This window comes from Prenolepis imparis, unplaced genomic scaffold (genome assembly GCF_030444845.1).
Source record: "Prenolepis imparis isolate NDT839.2.m4 unplaced genomic scaffold, iyPreImpa1.0 SCAF_15, whole genome shotgun sequence".
Taxonomy (NCBI): domain Eukaryota; kingdom Metazoa; phylum Arthropoda; class Insecta; order Hymenoptera; family Formicidae; genus Prenolepis; species Prenolepis imparis.
This window is the reverse complement of record NW_028141173.1, coordinates 7,105,726-7,121,681: the sequence shown is the minus strand read 5'-3', so window position 1 is coordinate 7,121,681 and position 15,956 is coordinate 7,105,726. Positions and strand designations below refer to the sequence as shown.

The window sequence follows — 15,956 nt, the reverse complement described above, 5'->3', positions numbered from 1 at the left end:
GATAGTTGATATTTAAGGGTTTAAAATACATACAAAAGCAATTTTAAACTAGATTAAATTGAAAGACAAAGAGTTAATAGTTGAGATAGTTGATATTTCTTCCTGAACAAATAACATACATTCGGTCGATTGTGAAAGATTTAATTTCTATAGCGCCACATCGACTGAAGAGACGAAATGGAGACCTAATTTCTTGGAAATTTTCCTTCCACTTTTTCTTTTGTGTCTTTCTTTTCAGGTATAAATGTTAACTTGTCTACTTACAAGTAAGTGATGAATTAATGTAAGTATTTTTATATGCAAGATATTTTAGAATAGAGTGACATAAAGATTTTAAAAGTAAATGTTAACATTAACTTACATCTCTTACAGATTATTTTTCTTTTAACATATGTTATAAAGAGTCTAATCTCAATAATACATTTTAAACATGTATTAATAAATGTATCCTCTATAATATATGTCAAAAAGATAATGTAAGCCAGAGAGATGTAAATTAATGTCGACATTTATTTTCATTTTATTACATAAGAATAACATATATAACAGTGGATTTTTTTTATAGAGATGCGAGGTATTCAATAAAATCTTCAAAAGGAGAGAAAATAAACTTTATTAATCTTAATTTATATTCTAATGCTAATAATATTAGGTAACCAAAAAAGTTCGTACGAATTTTTTATATTAAAAATTAATTTTTTTTAAACAAGTACAGAAATTTTCATGTTTTATTCATTAAAATAATCACCTTCACAATCAATAACCCTTTCCTAACGAGATACATTTATAAATTCCATTTTTATAAAACGTCTAGAATTAATCTCTGCTTCAATCTCTATTTTATTCCGAAATTGTCTATTTTAAATGTGATTGTCTAATACGTTTTTTTCTCCAAATACTATATATATCTTACGATAGACTTTTGCAGCTATTGAACCAAGTTGAAATTTATAAAGCAAACAAGCCCAAGAATTACGCCAGATTCAACTGGACATTTTAGAAAACTTCAAATTCACACCCCCCAAAAAAAGACACCAAAAGTCAAAGTACACTGATTAATTGATACATATATGTGCTTTATGACGCACATAAAATTGCGCTTTGCAAAACCACTACAACATAAAATAATTTCTTGCAGTGACCTATGCACAAACTTTTTTGGTTACCCAATATATGTATCACGTTTTCTTTGATCCCTCCGTCCTTCAATATAAAAAAATTCTATAATTGAATTCTGAAATATAGAAGATATCAATTAACATGTAGTACTCGAATTTGTACTTGTAATATTCTTTCAACATTCAATATATTTATATCCATCAAAATATATAATAATAATAAATCAATAATTGTTGATCATACTTTATAAAAACTATATGAAAAATAATTTTTTTTATCTTGAAAAAAAATTGTTTGAGAATTTAAAACATAGCTTTCTAAATATTTTATTTATAAATATCCTAATATTTTTTTATATACGAGTATATATATTTATACATATACACTATAATATAAATTTTATATATAATATTTTTTATATATAGTTTTTCTTTTCTTTATCCAACATCTTTATATAATATAGAATTATTTGTATTCTGGAAACTCTTAATACCTAAGAAATGTATATAAAATAAAAAATAAAATTATAGGAAGAATTCACTCCTATATGCTTATGCCTAATAAGACATCATTGAATCATTTGTTCATCATAATTGAAATCATTAATATCATTAAGTTTATAGATTGTACAATGTATTCTCAATTCTTTTCCTTCATCATAAACGTAACAAAAGTAATATATATATATATATATATATATATATATATATATATTTTGTTACGATTTTATATACATATATATATATATACGTGTATATAAAATCTATATATATATATATTACATAAATGAATTCAGAAAAAATACATGATTAATCGGTAATAAAAATTACAATATATAGAAGATTGTATAACAAAAAATAAAATATAGAGATAATAAGAAATAAAAACATAGAGATATTAGACGAAAATTTATCGTCTAATCTCTTATGACACAGCTTTATATTAAACTTATTATCATCGAGAAAATTACTGTTTGCTGCATATAATGTATTCATCATACATAATCCACAAATTATAATAATAATCTATCCATTTTCAATTAAGACTTCTGTTTGCTTATTGCAGCTATATTAAATTATGATATATTGGATCTAAAAAATTATGTAAATCTTTTTATTGCAAAACATGTCGAAATTAGTGCTCAATTATAGAAAAAATATATTTTTGGTATATTTTTTTGACTTACATTATCAAACGCATAAGTAATAGTATACAAAAATACTAATTTATATTTAAAGAGAAAATTTATATGACTTTTCGCGTTTGATATCATAATTCAATATGACAGTAATCAGAGAATGTCTTATATTAAAGTGTTATTTTATATACAAACAAAATGCATATTTAATCTTGCAAAAGATTATTGTTTATAGAGGAAGAATACTAGAAAATCATACAAAAAAGAAAAATAATGTATCTATTGAAAAATTAATAATTGAAAAATATGTCAAATTTAAAAGTTCCATTAAGCGTATCAGTGGTTAAAAATATAAAGTTAAAAATATAATATTTTATCGATAAAAGAAGATCGAGAGTATGGACCATAGTATATGGTAAAGTAAATCTCAAAATATTCTATATTTTATTTTATATTGGTGTATATAAACCTCCGTTTTGAAGTTGATGAACTTTTAAAATAATAAAGAATGAAAAAAATTATTTGTTCTTCTGCTCTTCTGTTTGACGTTGTTTAAGAAGATAAGTCTTCAGAATTCGTACGAACAGGTAAAACCCAAGTCCTAAGATATGTCCGGAGAAATACAGACTCTTGTAAAAGTGTATTATTTCTTGGAAGCGCAGCAGTTGGAAGGGCACGCCAAGATATGCCATGCACGTGAGTTTTGACCACCAAAGGAAGAATCCCCAAGCTTTCTTACCCTATATTTCATTGGGAGAATAGCATCAGTATATTAATTGTATTGTGATCGAAAATATATCGCTTTAGAAAAATTTTTTTTTATTTAGAAATATTTATAAATTTCTTTTCAATATAAAAGATTTATGAAAGTATGCTATTATAACATTGCAATATCTATAAATACTCCTGGCTCCTCACCGACCATGTTGGACTTGTGTGACGTCAGAGGTGAAAAAACACGCTAAAAATAATTCTTAGATGCCATTTCGAAATAAAAAAATATTTCGATGAAACAGCACTTTAGATGGCTTTAGCACACTCTTAAAATACCTCGAAAACTATTCTTTTCCCTTTATAATCAATCAACAGTTATAAAATGACTGTGATATATGAGGCCTGATCCGTATAATCTTGCACATGCGCAGTCATTCCGCATAACACAAAGTCTAATGTTTCAATTATTTTATGGTTGTTGATTGACTGTCAAGGGAAAAAAATAGTTTTCGAAGTATTTTAAAAGTGTGCTAAAGCCATCTGAAGTAGTGTTTTATCGAAATATATTTTCATTTAAAAATGACATCTAAGAATTTTCAGCGTGTACTTTCTCGCCTCTGACGTCACAATCTAACATGGCCGCGGTCAAGTCTTCTATAAAAAAATCTTTAAATCATCTTTAAAAAATTTCTTTTACTATTTTGAAAAATTTTGATAACACAAGTACTATTACAATACTATATAATTATGCAAGATAATAGTAAAAAACTATAATAAATTTAAGATTCTTTTAGATCCTCATTGATGTCATATTGAATTATATGACATTATATAGAAATAAGAAATCACTTGCATTTTTTGTAAAATAAATTGGTTTTTTGTGTTTAAAATACTCTTTTCTTTTAATTCATGAATTAATAATATAATCTATATGTAATCTCTTGATCTTGAAATTATTATGAGATCTATTTTTACTAGAATTATATAACATGCAAACGACTATATATGTATTTATACTAATGCAGAATAATAAAGAGTAAATATCATGAATTTTAATTTCCCAGATTAATAAAGAGACGGATGGCGTTAGTTTCAAAGAAATTTCTTTGTAGTTAATAAATAAGTTTTCGGAACTTCTATAACCATCTATATATTATCAAATATGAGTGACAATATATCGAGAAACTAATTCATTTTAATGTATTTTACAAAAATCATGATCTTATGCCTACACACATGCTTAATTTCTTATTTCTGATATCAAAATGGTTTCAATAAGGAAACAAGAACCTAAACCTAAACTTTTGTTTAAGTTTTTAATAAAATATAAGATGATTTATGTTAATTCAATATCCTAAGTAGCAAATTGACATCATTAAATGTTAAAATGACGTCATTTTGATATAATATAATTAATTCAATATATACAGGGTGTTTTTATTTAAATAAGTGCGAAAAATTTTAGATGATTCTTTGACGAAAATTAAGGAGGGTTTTTCATATAAACATGTATTCCTATATTTCTTCCTAAGGAGTTACACTTCTCCAAAGGAAAAGGTAAAAATTAAAAAGTTATTTTTTTCTTGAAAACTATTGATTTTACGAAAAAAATAAAACAAATAAAAAAGTTTCTAAAGGAATCAAGCTTTCTAACACATATTTTTAAATGTTTATATTCTGGTTCGTTAAAAAGTTCCAATAAAAAATTGAATAGGAATTGTTAGTTTCATTCCCTTATTAATGATACGGAAAGATTAAAAAAAATATTAATAAATATCCTTTTTACTAGTGGAAAATATCCACTAAATTTAATTTTTTTAACTTGTCCAAAATTTGAGGAAAAAATTATAAACCTAATTTTTACCTCCCTTTTTGAAGAAGTGTAACTTCTCAGGGAGGGATATAGATAAGGAGGAGTATATGTTTATATGAAAATCTTTAATTACTTTTCGACAAAAGTATCATTTCCTAAAATTTTTCGTATTTATTTAGCAACACCCTGTATATAGATCATTCCACATCAAATCGACTTTCGAATTTTCGAATTATCTATATCTATATACATATATGTATAATTATATCTAGAATTATATATAATATATACAGGGTGTCCGGTAATAGTCGCATCAACCGTCGTGTGCAGGTAGAGCTAGTTAAACCGAGTAGAAAAGTCCTCTACCATTTTGCGATATTCTCAATAATAAGAGAGAAATAAATTAAAGAAAATCAGCCAATTCGCGCGATGATAAGCGTGCGGCGAGAAGAGACAGCCCACTCTGGGGTCCAGAGTTAGCGCTACTCGTATGGAGTTACTGTCTTTTGTAAAGCGCTCCTCCCCGCTTCATCGCGCGTTTAGCAACCGTGTAACATTATACTGTTTCTTTTCGCCGCATGCTTAGTAACGACATAAAACTGGGCTGTCTCTTCTCGCCGTCGTCACGCGAACTGGCCGATCTTTATTAATTAATATCTCTCTTATTATTGAGAATATCGCAAAATGGTAGAGGACTTTTCTACTCGGTTTAACTAGCTCTACCTGCACACGACGGTTGATGCGACTATTACCGGACACCCTGTATATATATATATGTATATATAATTATATATATATATGTATATATAATTATATCTAGAATTATATATGTATATATACATACAGGATGTTAAAAAATTAGACTGACAAACTTTAAAGGGAGAAAGAAGACTTCAAAATAAACATTTTTTGGTAATACAATTTTTTTCTACGATGATTTTAGTTTTATACTACATAATATGAAATAGGAGTTTGTGACTTAAACAATAAACAAACATGTAAGTCGAAAAAATTTAATTGTATATTTTAACTCTTCTAGTTCCCTTAAAAATTTGTCCATCTAATTTTTTAACATCTTATATATATATGTGTATATATGAATAACTTACAAATTTGTTTTCTTCATATTGATTGTAAAATTTAACACCGATATCTTCAAAAGATAGATAGAGCGGTATTTGACAGATGCAAAAATAATAGCCTGCAGCGTAACCATGCCACAGAGCGGAGAGAATCATTGTAACCATGGTTCTTAAACTTTTATAGGGGAATCTTTTATAAATGCACACAGCCATCCAATATTGTATGCATGTATTCCATGCCTTCATTGTATGTCTAATAAATGGAGAAGTCTCCACTTCCCATACGTTCATGTTATGCACTGTTTCGAAATCCTGTACCTCCATTTTCGCTCTCTCATGATCAAATGACCTAAAATAAATTATTTTTAAATCATATTATTTTTCCTTATTAAATCAATTTTTGTATTTTATAAGATCTAAAAAAGAGACGCAATATTGTAGAGAATGATATAATTTAGATATAATATTATATATTATATAATATAATAATAATAATAAAATAATAAAATAATAATAATAATATAATAATAATAAAATGTTATTTCTATAATCAGATATAATTATTTGGTATATGTCATAGTAAACTCTCTTTTGTTTTCATTTAGATCTTGTATCATACATGATCACGGTAAAAATATAGGCCCATATTCTGAGCTCACATTTATCGGCACATTTAAAGAGCCACATTTAGAGGCGCAGATAAATGTGTTAGTAATATGACTAAAGTCGGTCGTATTCTCATCGCCCATTTATAAAGCGCCTCTAACTTAGAGGTACATTTATGATTAGTTCTGCTAAAAAATTTGTTATATGTAATGATATAGGTATAACAATATAAAGTTATATAAAAATGTATAAAATATAATTTAATAATTTGATAAAACAATTTATATAATAATAATAATTTTATATTATTATATACATTATATGATTATATAATAAAAAAATTTTTATAATTATTTTTTACCGGGACTCGCGGACCACGATCGAAATGCACCCTTCATTACACTTTATACACTTTAAAAAAAAATTTTAGAATTTATCAAATATTATTAATATTTTGTTACTTAAAAAATTTTTATTATTTACAAAAAATTGATCTATAATAATTTTATTCATGAAATCAAGTGTATGCCATGTAGTGATAAAATTAATCAAACTTGCAGAGCATCCGTATAAATGTACGTATAAATATATCCTCGAGCACATTTATTGGCACATTTATTCCTAGCGAGAAATGATTGGTCGAATCGACGTCAATTTGACCAAATCGACGTCGATTCGACCACCATTTCTCACTGGGTCGAGAAGGCATAAATATGCTATAAATGTGGTTCAGAATAGGATTTTTACTATAAAAGTTGCGCATTTAAACTAAAGTGGCGAGGCGCCTCTAAATGTGACATTAACCCCATGTTCCGATATTACTGCTAGTACTGAAAATATATAATATACGTAACGTAAACTATAGCTTTTCAGTACTGGCAGTGGGCATGTTCCGATATACACTGCCAGTACTGAAAAGCTATAGTTTACGTTACGTATATTATATATTTTCAGTACTGGCAGTAATATCGGAACATGGGGAGTGTATATCGGAACATGCCCTAAATGTGCGCTCAGAATACCGCCATATTTATCGTGTCATCTAAAGGCACATTTATTAGAGGCGCAGCGATAAATGTGAGCTCAGAATACGGGCCATAGTGTTTTTAATTTCAATTTTTAAAATAAAATATATATTTACGTATTTATACAAGATTTGATTATCTTTAAGGCTCCTGGCTTCTCGCTAACCATGTTGGAATTGTGACGTTAGAGGCGAGAAAACACACGCTAAAAATTCTTAGATTCAAAATAAAAAGATATTTTGATGAAACAGCACTTCAGATAGCTTTAACACACTCTTAAAATACCTCGAAAATTATCCTTTTCCCTTTATAATCAATCAACAGCTGTAAAATGACTATAATATATGAGGCCCAGTCCGTCTAGTCTTTGCACATGCGCAGTCATTCTGCATGACAAAGTTTGATATTACGATCATTTTACGGTTGTTGATTGACTGTCAAGGAAAAAAAATAATTTTCGAGATATTTTGAAAGTGTGCTAAAGCCATCTGATTGTGAAATGCTGTTTCATCAAAATATTTTTTTATTTTGAAATGGCATCTAAGAATTTTTAACGTGTGTTTTCTGGCCTCTGACGTCACAATCTAACATATGGCTGCGGCGAGAATCCAGAAGCCTCTGCATATAAATATAATAAAATTAAATTAATTAGTTAATAAAAGCATAACTTCCTTAATATTTTTTGTTAATAAAATAATATAAAAACAAAAAAAAGAAAAATAAGAAAGAAATAAAAGAGAGAAAAAAGGGGGGAGGCCCAGTGAGAAATGGTGGTCGAATCGATGTCGATTCGACGTCGAATCAACGTCGATTTGATCGAATTGACGTCGATTCGACCAATCATTTCTCGCTTGGGGGGGGGGGGGGGAGAGATAAAAAAAAGTTATCTTACAATTTCTCAACTGTTTTGTAATCGCGCGGACCCAGACCAGGAGCAGGTTGGCAGCACACCGGATAAGCTCCTAGTCCTGACATTTGACAGACGCATTCGGCCAGACCCATACCAATAAACATTCTCAATCGGAAACAAGCAAAAGTGGGATACATATAAAAAAATTTGTAGAAGAAATTAAGTTCTTCAAATTCTGCCATTTGCGTATACTGAAATGAAAAGAGAGATACATTTATTAATTATTATTATTATTATTGTATCATATATTATCATCATTCGCATTTTAGAAATAAAAAAAGGAGTGTCCATTTCGACGAGTTTCTGGACCCAATTTTGTAAAGATAAAACATAGCTAATATTAATATTATTAATTAATATTAATAATTAATAATTTTATTTGGACACTCTTTTTTAATTATTTTTGATTTATAGTAGGATACGCAAAGTTAAAAATTTGTATTATTAGTAAAACGTAATCACTAACCAGTTTCTATATAAAATTATGTATATAATTATAATATCATATATTTTTGGACTTTTTATATTGTAATGTGAATATATAATAAACGTAATGAATATTACATCACTAGGAAACAGATGATTCATTATTAGAAACAGCACAATAAACGCTGCAAGCTGTTTTAGTTTGTAATAAGTGAGTGGCCAAGGGTCAGCATAATTAGAGAATGGTCTATGTAAAGAGTCCCAGTATGTTCTATAACGGTAGTATGGACCTATAAAGAAAAATTAAAGTATAATTTATCTTGTTATTGGAAATACATTTTTCTAAACAAAATATACAGAGTGTCCAATTTTAATTTATCACCCCTCGTAACTACAGGGAGCAGTCGTAGAGAAAAATGTTTCATACAAAAGTTTTTCGACTTTGAGGGGGACATAAGATGATGTCATTGCTTTGATCTTGGATAGTATGAAGATCACATGAAGGTCACTTTCAATTTCTTAAATGGAAACCCCTAATTTTCAATGCATATTCTTGTAGCTTATTTTGAGAGCTTTTCAAAACACTAATAAAGTATATTTTTTCATTCAGTGCTTTTCAAATTATAATGCTTGAAGTTTATAGTATTTTTTTGACATAAAATACAAAATATTTTGTTAAATATTTAGTTTTCGTTAATCTTACCTTAATACTTTTATGCATACAATAATTAGACAAATCAATTAATATCAATTAGTAAAAAAACGCATAGTTATTTTTTGTAACATATTTTTTCTTAAAAACAATTATGCGTTTTCTTTACACCAATTGATTATATAGTCTCATTATTCTGTAATATATTCTGTACAGGACACCCTGTATAGTTCATCTACGTCTATTTCTCTCAGATTTTACCTGTTAAAACGCCCATATAACTAAAACTGTAATGTATCACGTCCATGAAATTAATTTTCTTGAACGCGTCTGAATTTGCTCCTTGAGTATCATCAGCTGGCGCTGTAGCCGCCGAATTGATTTCGAATGCTAATCCAGGTAGCTTTAATGTGAGAATCATTACAACGAGATTCGTGTGGGTTGATGGATTCGGTAATCCAAAATAATCACTGAATCGGAAGGTCACCAGCAAGTAAAAAAAGGAGAAATATAAGCTGACTAGATGGCATTTTCTGTAAAATCAAGATTTATCTCAATGGATATTTATTCAATGGACTCAAAATCTAAATAATTTTGTTTTTATATTCTGTTATTTTAAAAAATGATCAGTCTTTCCTTAACATATAATTTGATAATTAAAATGTAAATGTTTTTTTGTATTGTAAAAGTATATTGGAGCTTCTTTATATTCTAGATTACTGCTTAACTAAGTTACATGTATTAATTGTTCGATTTTGAGTATTGTACTCACCGATTTTTGAAATATTTTACTTAAATATGTATCTTAGAATTCTTCATCATACACTACGCAAAATAATTAGGGGAGTGCTTTAAAACTTACAAATATTTTACCGATTTTGAAGAAGTCATATCTCAGCTTAGGGAGATCGTAGGACAATGTTTCTAGGCGCATTTGAACGGGTGAAGCCTCGACTTTAAGATGGATAAGATTGCATTGTCCGCCTCATCGAACTATATTTCTTGTGAGATCCAAAATCAAATCGTGAAAAAAGTCTAGAAATTTCATGATTTTGTAGCTGTCTATGGAAAAAGGAGGGATGGAACCAAAAATGCCACCACATTGACTTTGAATAAACTTCCTCTTTAAAATGGCGCAAGAAACATTGCTCTAGAAGCTGAGCTATCGGATCTCATAATCACCTCTGTATCAGTTAGTGTGTCAGACAATGTAACCTTATCCACCTTAAAATCGAGGCTTCACCCGTTCAAATGCGCCTAAAAACATTGTTCTACGATCTCCCTAAGCTGAGATATGGCTTCTTAAAAATTGGTAAAATTTGTAAGTTTTAAAGCGCTCCATTAATTGTTTTGCGTAGTGTATATATAATTATTATATGTTACAATTGAACGCGTTTTAACTCATTCATTACAAAAATATGCTTTGAATGAATATAAATTTCGAAGTAAACCGAGAATTTGTCGTTTGTATCAAGAACAAAAATCAGGATATATGTAGTTGGAAAACTGAAGGTTCCCCAGTGAGCATTATTGAGAGGAAGAGCTCTTTAAGAGAACTTTTTGAAAACTTCATTAATTTTTCTCAAAAATGATATTAGTAAGTTATCTTTTTGTAAGATATTTTTCAGAAGAGCTCTTTAAGAGAACTTTTAAAGACCTTATTAATTTCTCTTAAAAATGATATCAGTAAGTTATCTTTTTGTAAGATATCTTTCAGAAGAGCTCTTTATGTTGTCTATTCATAGATGTCTGTAGAGTCTCTAGCAAACGTGCTATTTTACGAACGCCGCACATGGGGAAGCCACATATATACGTGTGTGAACTGCGTGCTCTGAGTTGAATTTCAAGGAGATAGCATTTACGTTCTTCGATATCAACGTTTAATCTTTCTTTCTTAAATTATAAATATTATTAAATATGTATTTGAGCATAAAATAGAGATTATATATTTTCATATATATTTTTGTTATTTGTTCTATGTTGCCTCTATATCCAACCAAAGAAGTTGGGTTATGTCTGCAAAAAGCACGTTGCAATCATAAAGTTTTTTTTATTCAAAGTCTATGGGCATTTTGAAACCTGTTTTAATTTTAATAAAATGTTATAAAAGAAATGTATACTAAGATTTATATTTTTTTTAAATATAAAAATATGTAAAAATATAATACTACAAATAGCAATTCTTAACGGTAACCTTTTTTTGATATTTAAAAGAAGTCAGATTGTGGAATTCTTTTAGATGTCGTTTATGTGATGTCTTTCTTTCCTCTAAAATCGACGCATTGGAGGATTTATTGATATCATAATATTATAATTTTGATGGAGTTATCGGAAGTCCGACTCTTAAACTTGAGTACTTTATGAATTTCTTTTGATAACATATTGCTCACTGGGTCGATAAATAATATGCTTTATAAAGAAAATCTTTTTTTTTATTTAATTTATTTTATTTTTTATTTCATAATTTTACAACGTATTAAGAATACAATTGACTATCAAGATTAGTCTAGTCTATATTTTAATATAATTGTAAAACTTACAAGATATTTTCTGTAAAATAAATAATGTTTTAAAGCATAATATATATCGATAAAGATGATAGAATAAATACAAAATTAGGCATGAAAAGGACTAATAATAAAAGCCGAGCGCAAAAAATTGTTTTTAAAGTGCTTTCTAATTATTTTGGACATTTTTTGTCTTTATTGAAATGCATGACATCAAGGATATACAGAATTGTAACTAATTTTTTGTATTCATTACCTTGCTTTTTTTCGAAATTCGAAAGAATATCAAACATTTTGTGTGAAAAAGTATTTAGACTCAAAAGAATCAATACTTATACTAATAAGATATTCTTAAATAAACTTTTAATGTAATAAATACAAAATAATGCTCGAATTATTCAATTTATTTCTCATTATGCTGAATGTAAGTGTGTATAATAAGTTAATGAATGAAATTATGGTGGTAAAATAAGAAAAAAGTTTATTATAACACCTTGTTTTCAAAAGAATTAAGATAGCTGTAAGATTAAAAAGAGATGCTTAAAATGATCACCTACCATTAAACGTTAAAATGACGTCACTTCTCACTTATTAAGAAACACTTGTATATTTTAATACTTTTTTATTCAGTGTTCTAAATTTTAAAAATTTCGGAGCAAAACATTCAATCCATTTAAAAAACTCAAGATGATTTTCATTATCTGATAAAAAAGCAAGATAATACATATAACTTTTTCTCTTGATAAATAATTTTTGTTTAACACATTTTTTTTCATACAAATAAAAATAGTTTAAGAGTAATTTAAAATGGTATAAAGTTATATGTGACACCCGCCTGTATACACGCAAGATATTAAATGTTTTGAAAATGAAATACGAAGAAATTCGCGGGAAATTAAAATAAGACCAAATTAATACTATAATAAAATACAAATGAAATATTATTTAGACTAACGAATATTAATTATACATGGTTTTTGCTTTTTGAAATACATACTTACGTAAAAATTTCGTGGAATCAGTGAACAATACTCTAAAATTTAGCAATCATCGAACAATTTTACAGATATTGATTTTGAAAACATATTCGTACTTCCACGAGATGTTGGTTATGATAATGGCGTTGATAAGAGTAGTAACGATTGGATGTAAGACTGACGATCCTGAAACACAGATCACTAAGGCGAAGCCAAGGACAGTCGCGAACCATTGTTTCACACGAGGTTCTTTTATCGTACGATAAAAACATCCGATTGCCATAGAGAGTAAAAGTAACAACACATACACGACATCGTTCCACATCATTGTTATTTAAATGTGTATAAGCGAGAGAGAAGATGAAAAGTAAATATCAATGGAATATGGAGTGACGGGCAGATTATGGATAGAGTCCCTAGAAGTAACTCTCTAGTTACTTTTAGGGACTTCAATTTTGGGGTGCCTTTTCATATGCAGCGTGCTGCAACAGCAAATTAAGGCCCTTGCACAATGCTAGGCGATAGCGATAGGAATAGCGATAGCGATAGAATAGTATCTAAAGCCCCTTGCACAATGTTAAGCGATAGCGATAGGAATAGCGATAACGATAGAAAAATATCTATTCTCTGTTCTTATTGGTGGAATAAAAAATATTTACCAATAGGAACAGAGGTTAGATATTATTCTATCGCTATCGCTATTCCTATCGCTATCGCTTAGCATTGTGCAAGGGGCTTAACCTCTGTTCCTATTGGTAAATATTTTTTATTCCACCAATAAGAACAGAGAATAGATATTTTTCTATCGTTATCGCTATTCCTATTGCTATCGCTTAGCATTGTGCAAGGGGCTTTAGTCAAAATTTACTGGAGCATATTTCTTTGTTCTTTTATCATTTCAATATTACAGTTTTTGGTTTTATATTCTCATAATCATCTATATCTATTGTATTCTTAAAATCTATTATTAATAATAACGGGAATAATAATCAAGCGACGCGGCAGCGGCGCGCTGCCAAGTATATAAAGAAATTCGATTAACGTCAGAGGTATCGCGCCGTTACCAAGCAAAAGTAGCTTATTCGAAATTTTCCTGTCAAATGATCTTTTTGTCAAAATATTTCCAGAACTACAGCCATAATCAAAAATCTAACGACATTTTGCTTATATAAAATGTGAATATAAGCTTTTGATTGGGTGCGTTCAGAACACACAACAGTTGAGCAACGTTACTAGATTAATCTATATTGGCCGCGTTCAGCGGACTCAACTGCTAAGTAGCAATCGAACGTGATTGGTTCCTACTTTAAGATCCAGCCAATCAGCATGGAATGACATCGGAAAATTGCTCAACTGTTGAGTCCGCTGAACGCACCCATTATATATCGCCATATAATATATAAAATCTAGTAACATTGCTCAACTGTTGTGTGTTCTGAACACACCCATTGCGACCTGTTTAAAAATGATTGGGTGCAGTCAATCCTGATGAAAACTCGAAAATTCGTACCCGAAAAAATAATATTTTCGTGGTTAGGGTGCCGTCACCCTGACGTCCCATGGCGCGTATTGCGATACGCGCGTATCGAGCGTATCGAACTCCGACCAATGGCAGACGATCCGCCATTTTCGATACGCCGCCGTTCCGCCGAGTCCATTATTGTAGCGTAATACGCGGAATACGCCGCATGTAAAGTAATCGGGTGCCACAGTGCCTACTAGTGCCATAATCGAAAAGAAGACGCCGAATTTGTTTTGAAAATAGTTTTCGTGTTTTCTTTTATAAAATTGATTATCATGAACAAAGAAAATACAAATCCTGTGAGTATCTATGGCATTTTGAAATATTATTTTTGTAATGTTTGTAATTGTTTGTATTTACATTGTGCTTCATAATAATATTTTGAGATTAGTTTAGAATTTGATGAATCATATTTTTGTTTAGTTTGCACTGATTATTTCGGCTTAATATAAATACGGATATATTTCATTATGAATTACAAATTATTGTGTTTATATTGTTCTTTTTTTCTTCTTACAGCCAATTAAATGTGGATATTGTAGTTGGCTGATCGATGGCCCACTGCATCTTACCTTACCACAACATTCGTGTTTTCAAAACTATGATAATGAAACACAACTTCTAAACATTGACGAGAATAATGTTGCATCTATTAGTAAGTATTTTAAGAACAATAATTATTTGTATTAGTCAATTCTGTAATAAATACACATATTTCACACTGGTTTAAAGTTTAACTGTTTATTTTATTGGCAACTTAACACAAGTCAGTTGTAGTACACATAATTATTTATGTATATATATTCATACATATTTCATATTTACAGTTGAAAAGGATCAATCGATAGACGTCCAAGCAAGCAATATTGGCGATTATAATGAAGCGCTTATTAATGCTGTGTACGCTAGACCTGCATTATACGATCATCGTATACCAATAAAGGAAAGGACAGGCTTGAAAAAAAAATTGCCACTAATTTTTTATGCTCGACAGGTTCGTCTTTATCGGGACGCCCAAGAGTACGCAATACCGAAGTATTATAGAAATATTGCCATTGATGCATAAGAATACTGAAAATTAATATTTTTATGAAGACTTCTAAAATAGAAATAAAAATATATGTTACTAATATATATTACCTATGGAAGAGTTTCAATAAAACTAATGTTGTATCTCGATGAGCATTTTTAAGTTGCCTCCCCAACAACAGGCACAACAACAGCAATTTTTTTTATACTTTCACTTTTACTTTATTATTATTTATAAACTGGCTTCTGAAAACTTCTGATTTCTTCACTTTTTAGATGCATGCGTGCTTGTGTGCGCGCGTATAATACGCCGGAGTTCTGTTCCCAGTGTCCCATGGAGCGGATTATGCGGAAGCGCAACTAGTGGATCGCCAATCACGAGATTATTCTGATAGAACCCTTTCAAAGATTCCGTTGAAGCAGTCCTGCGGTTAGC

General features: G+C 28.9%; 2 protein-coding genes across 2 annotated transcripts; one reads left to right on the top strand and one right to left on the bottom strand.

Moving 5' to 3' along the window:
* Positions 1 to 1,918: 1,918 nt before the first annotated feature.
* Positions 1,919 to 13,373, bottom strand: Frj (membrane bound O-acyltransferase domain containing farjavit). Its single transcript, XM_083055486.1, has 6 exons — positions 13,086 to 13,373; positions 9,747 to 10,018; positions 8,972 to 9,123; positions 8,390 to 8,598; positions 5,894 to 6,215; positions 1,919 to 2,997 (listed from the first exon to the last, which is right to left on the bottom strand). The coding sequence occupies exons 1-6, from the start codon at positions 13,295 to 13,297 to the stop codon at positions 2,776 to 2,778; spliced, it is 1,389 nt and encodes a 462-aa protein (XP_082911612.1). The 5' UTR covers positions 13,298 to 13,373; the 3' UTR covers positions 1,919 to 2,775.
* Positions 13,374 to 14,622: 1,249 nt separating this feature from the next.
* LOC145946290 (uncharacterized) lies at positions 14,623 to 15,579 on the top strand. The gene is made up of 3 exons (XM_083055830.1): positions 14,623 to 14,790; positions 15,011 to 15,146; positions 15,319 to 15,579. The coding sequence occupies exons 1-3, from the start codon at positions 14,767 to 14,769 to the stop codon at positions 15,555 to 15,557; spliced, it is 399 nt and encodes a 132-aa protein (XP_082911956.1). The 5' UTR covers positions 14,623 to 14,766; the 3' UTR covers positions 15,558 to 15,579.
* The last annotated feature ends 377 nt before the right edge of the window (positions 15,580 to 15,956 follow it).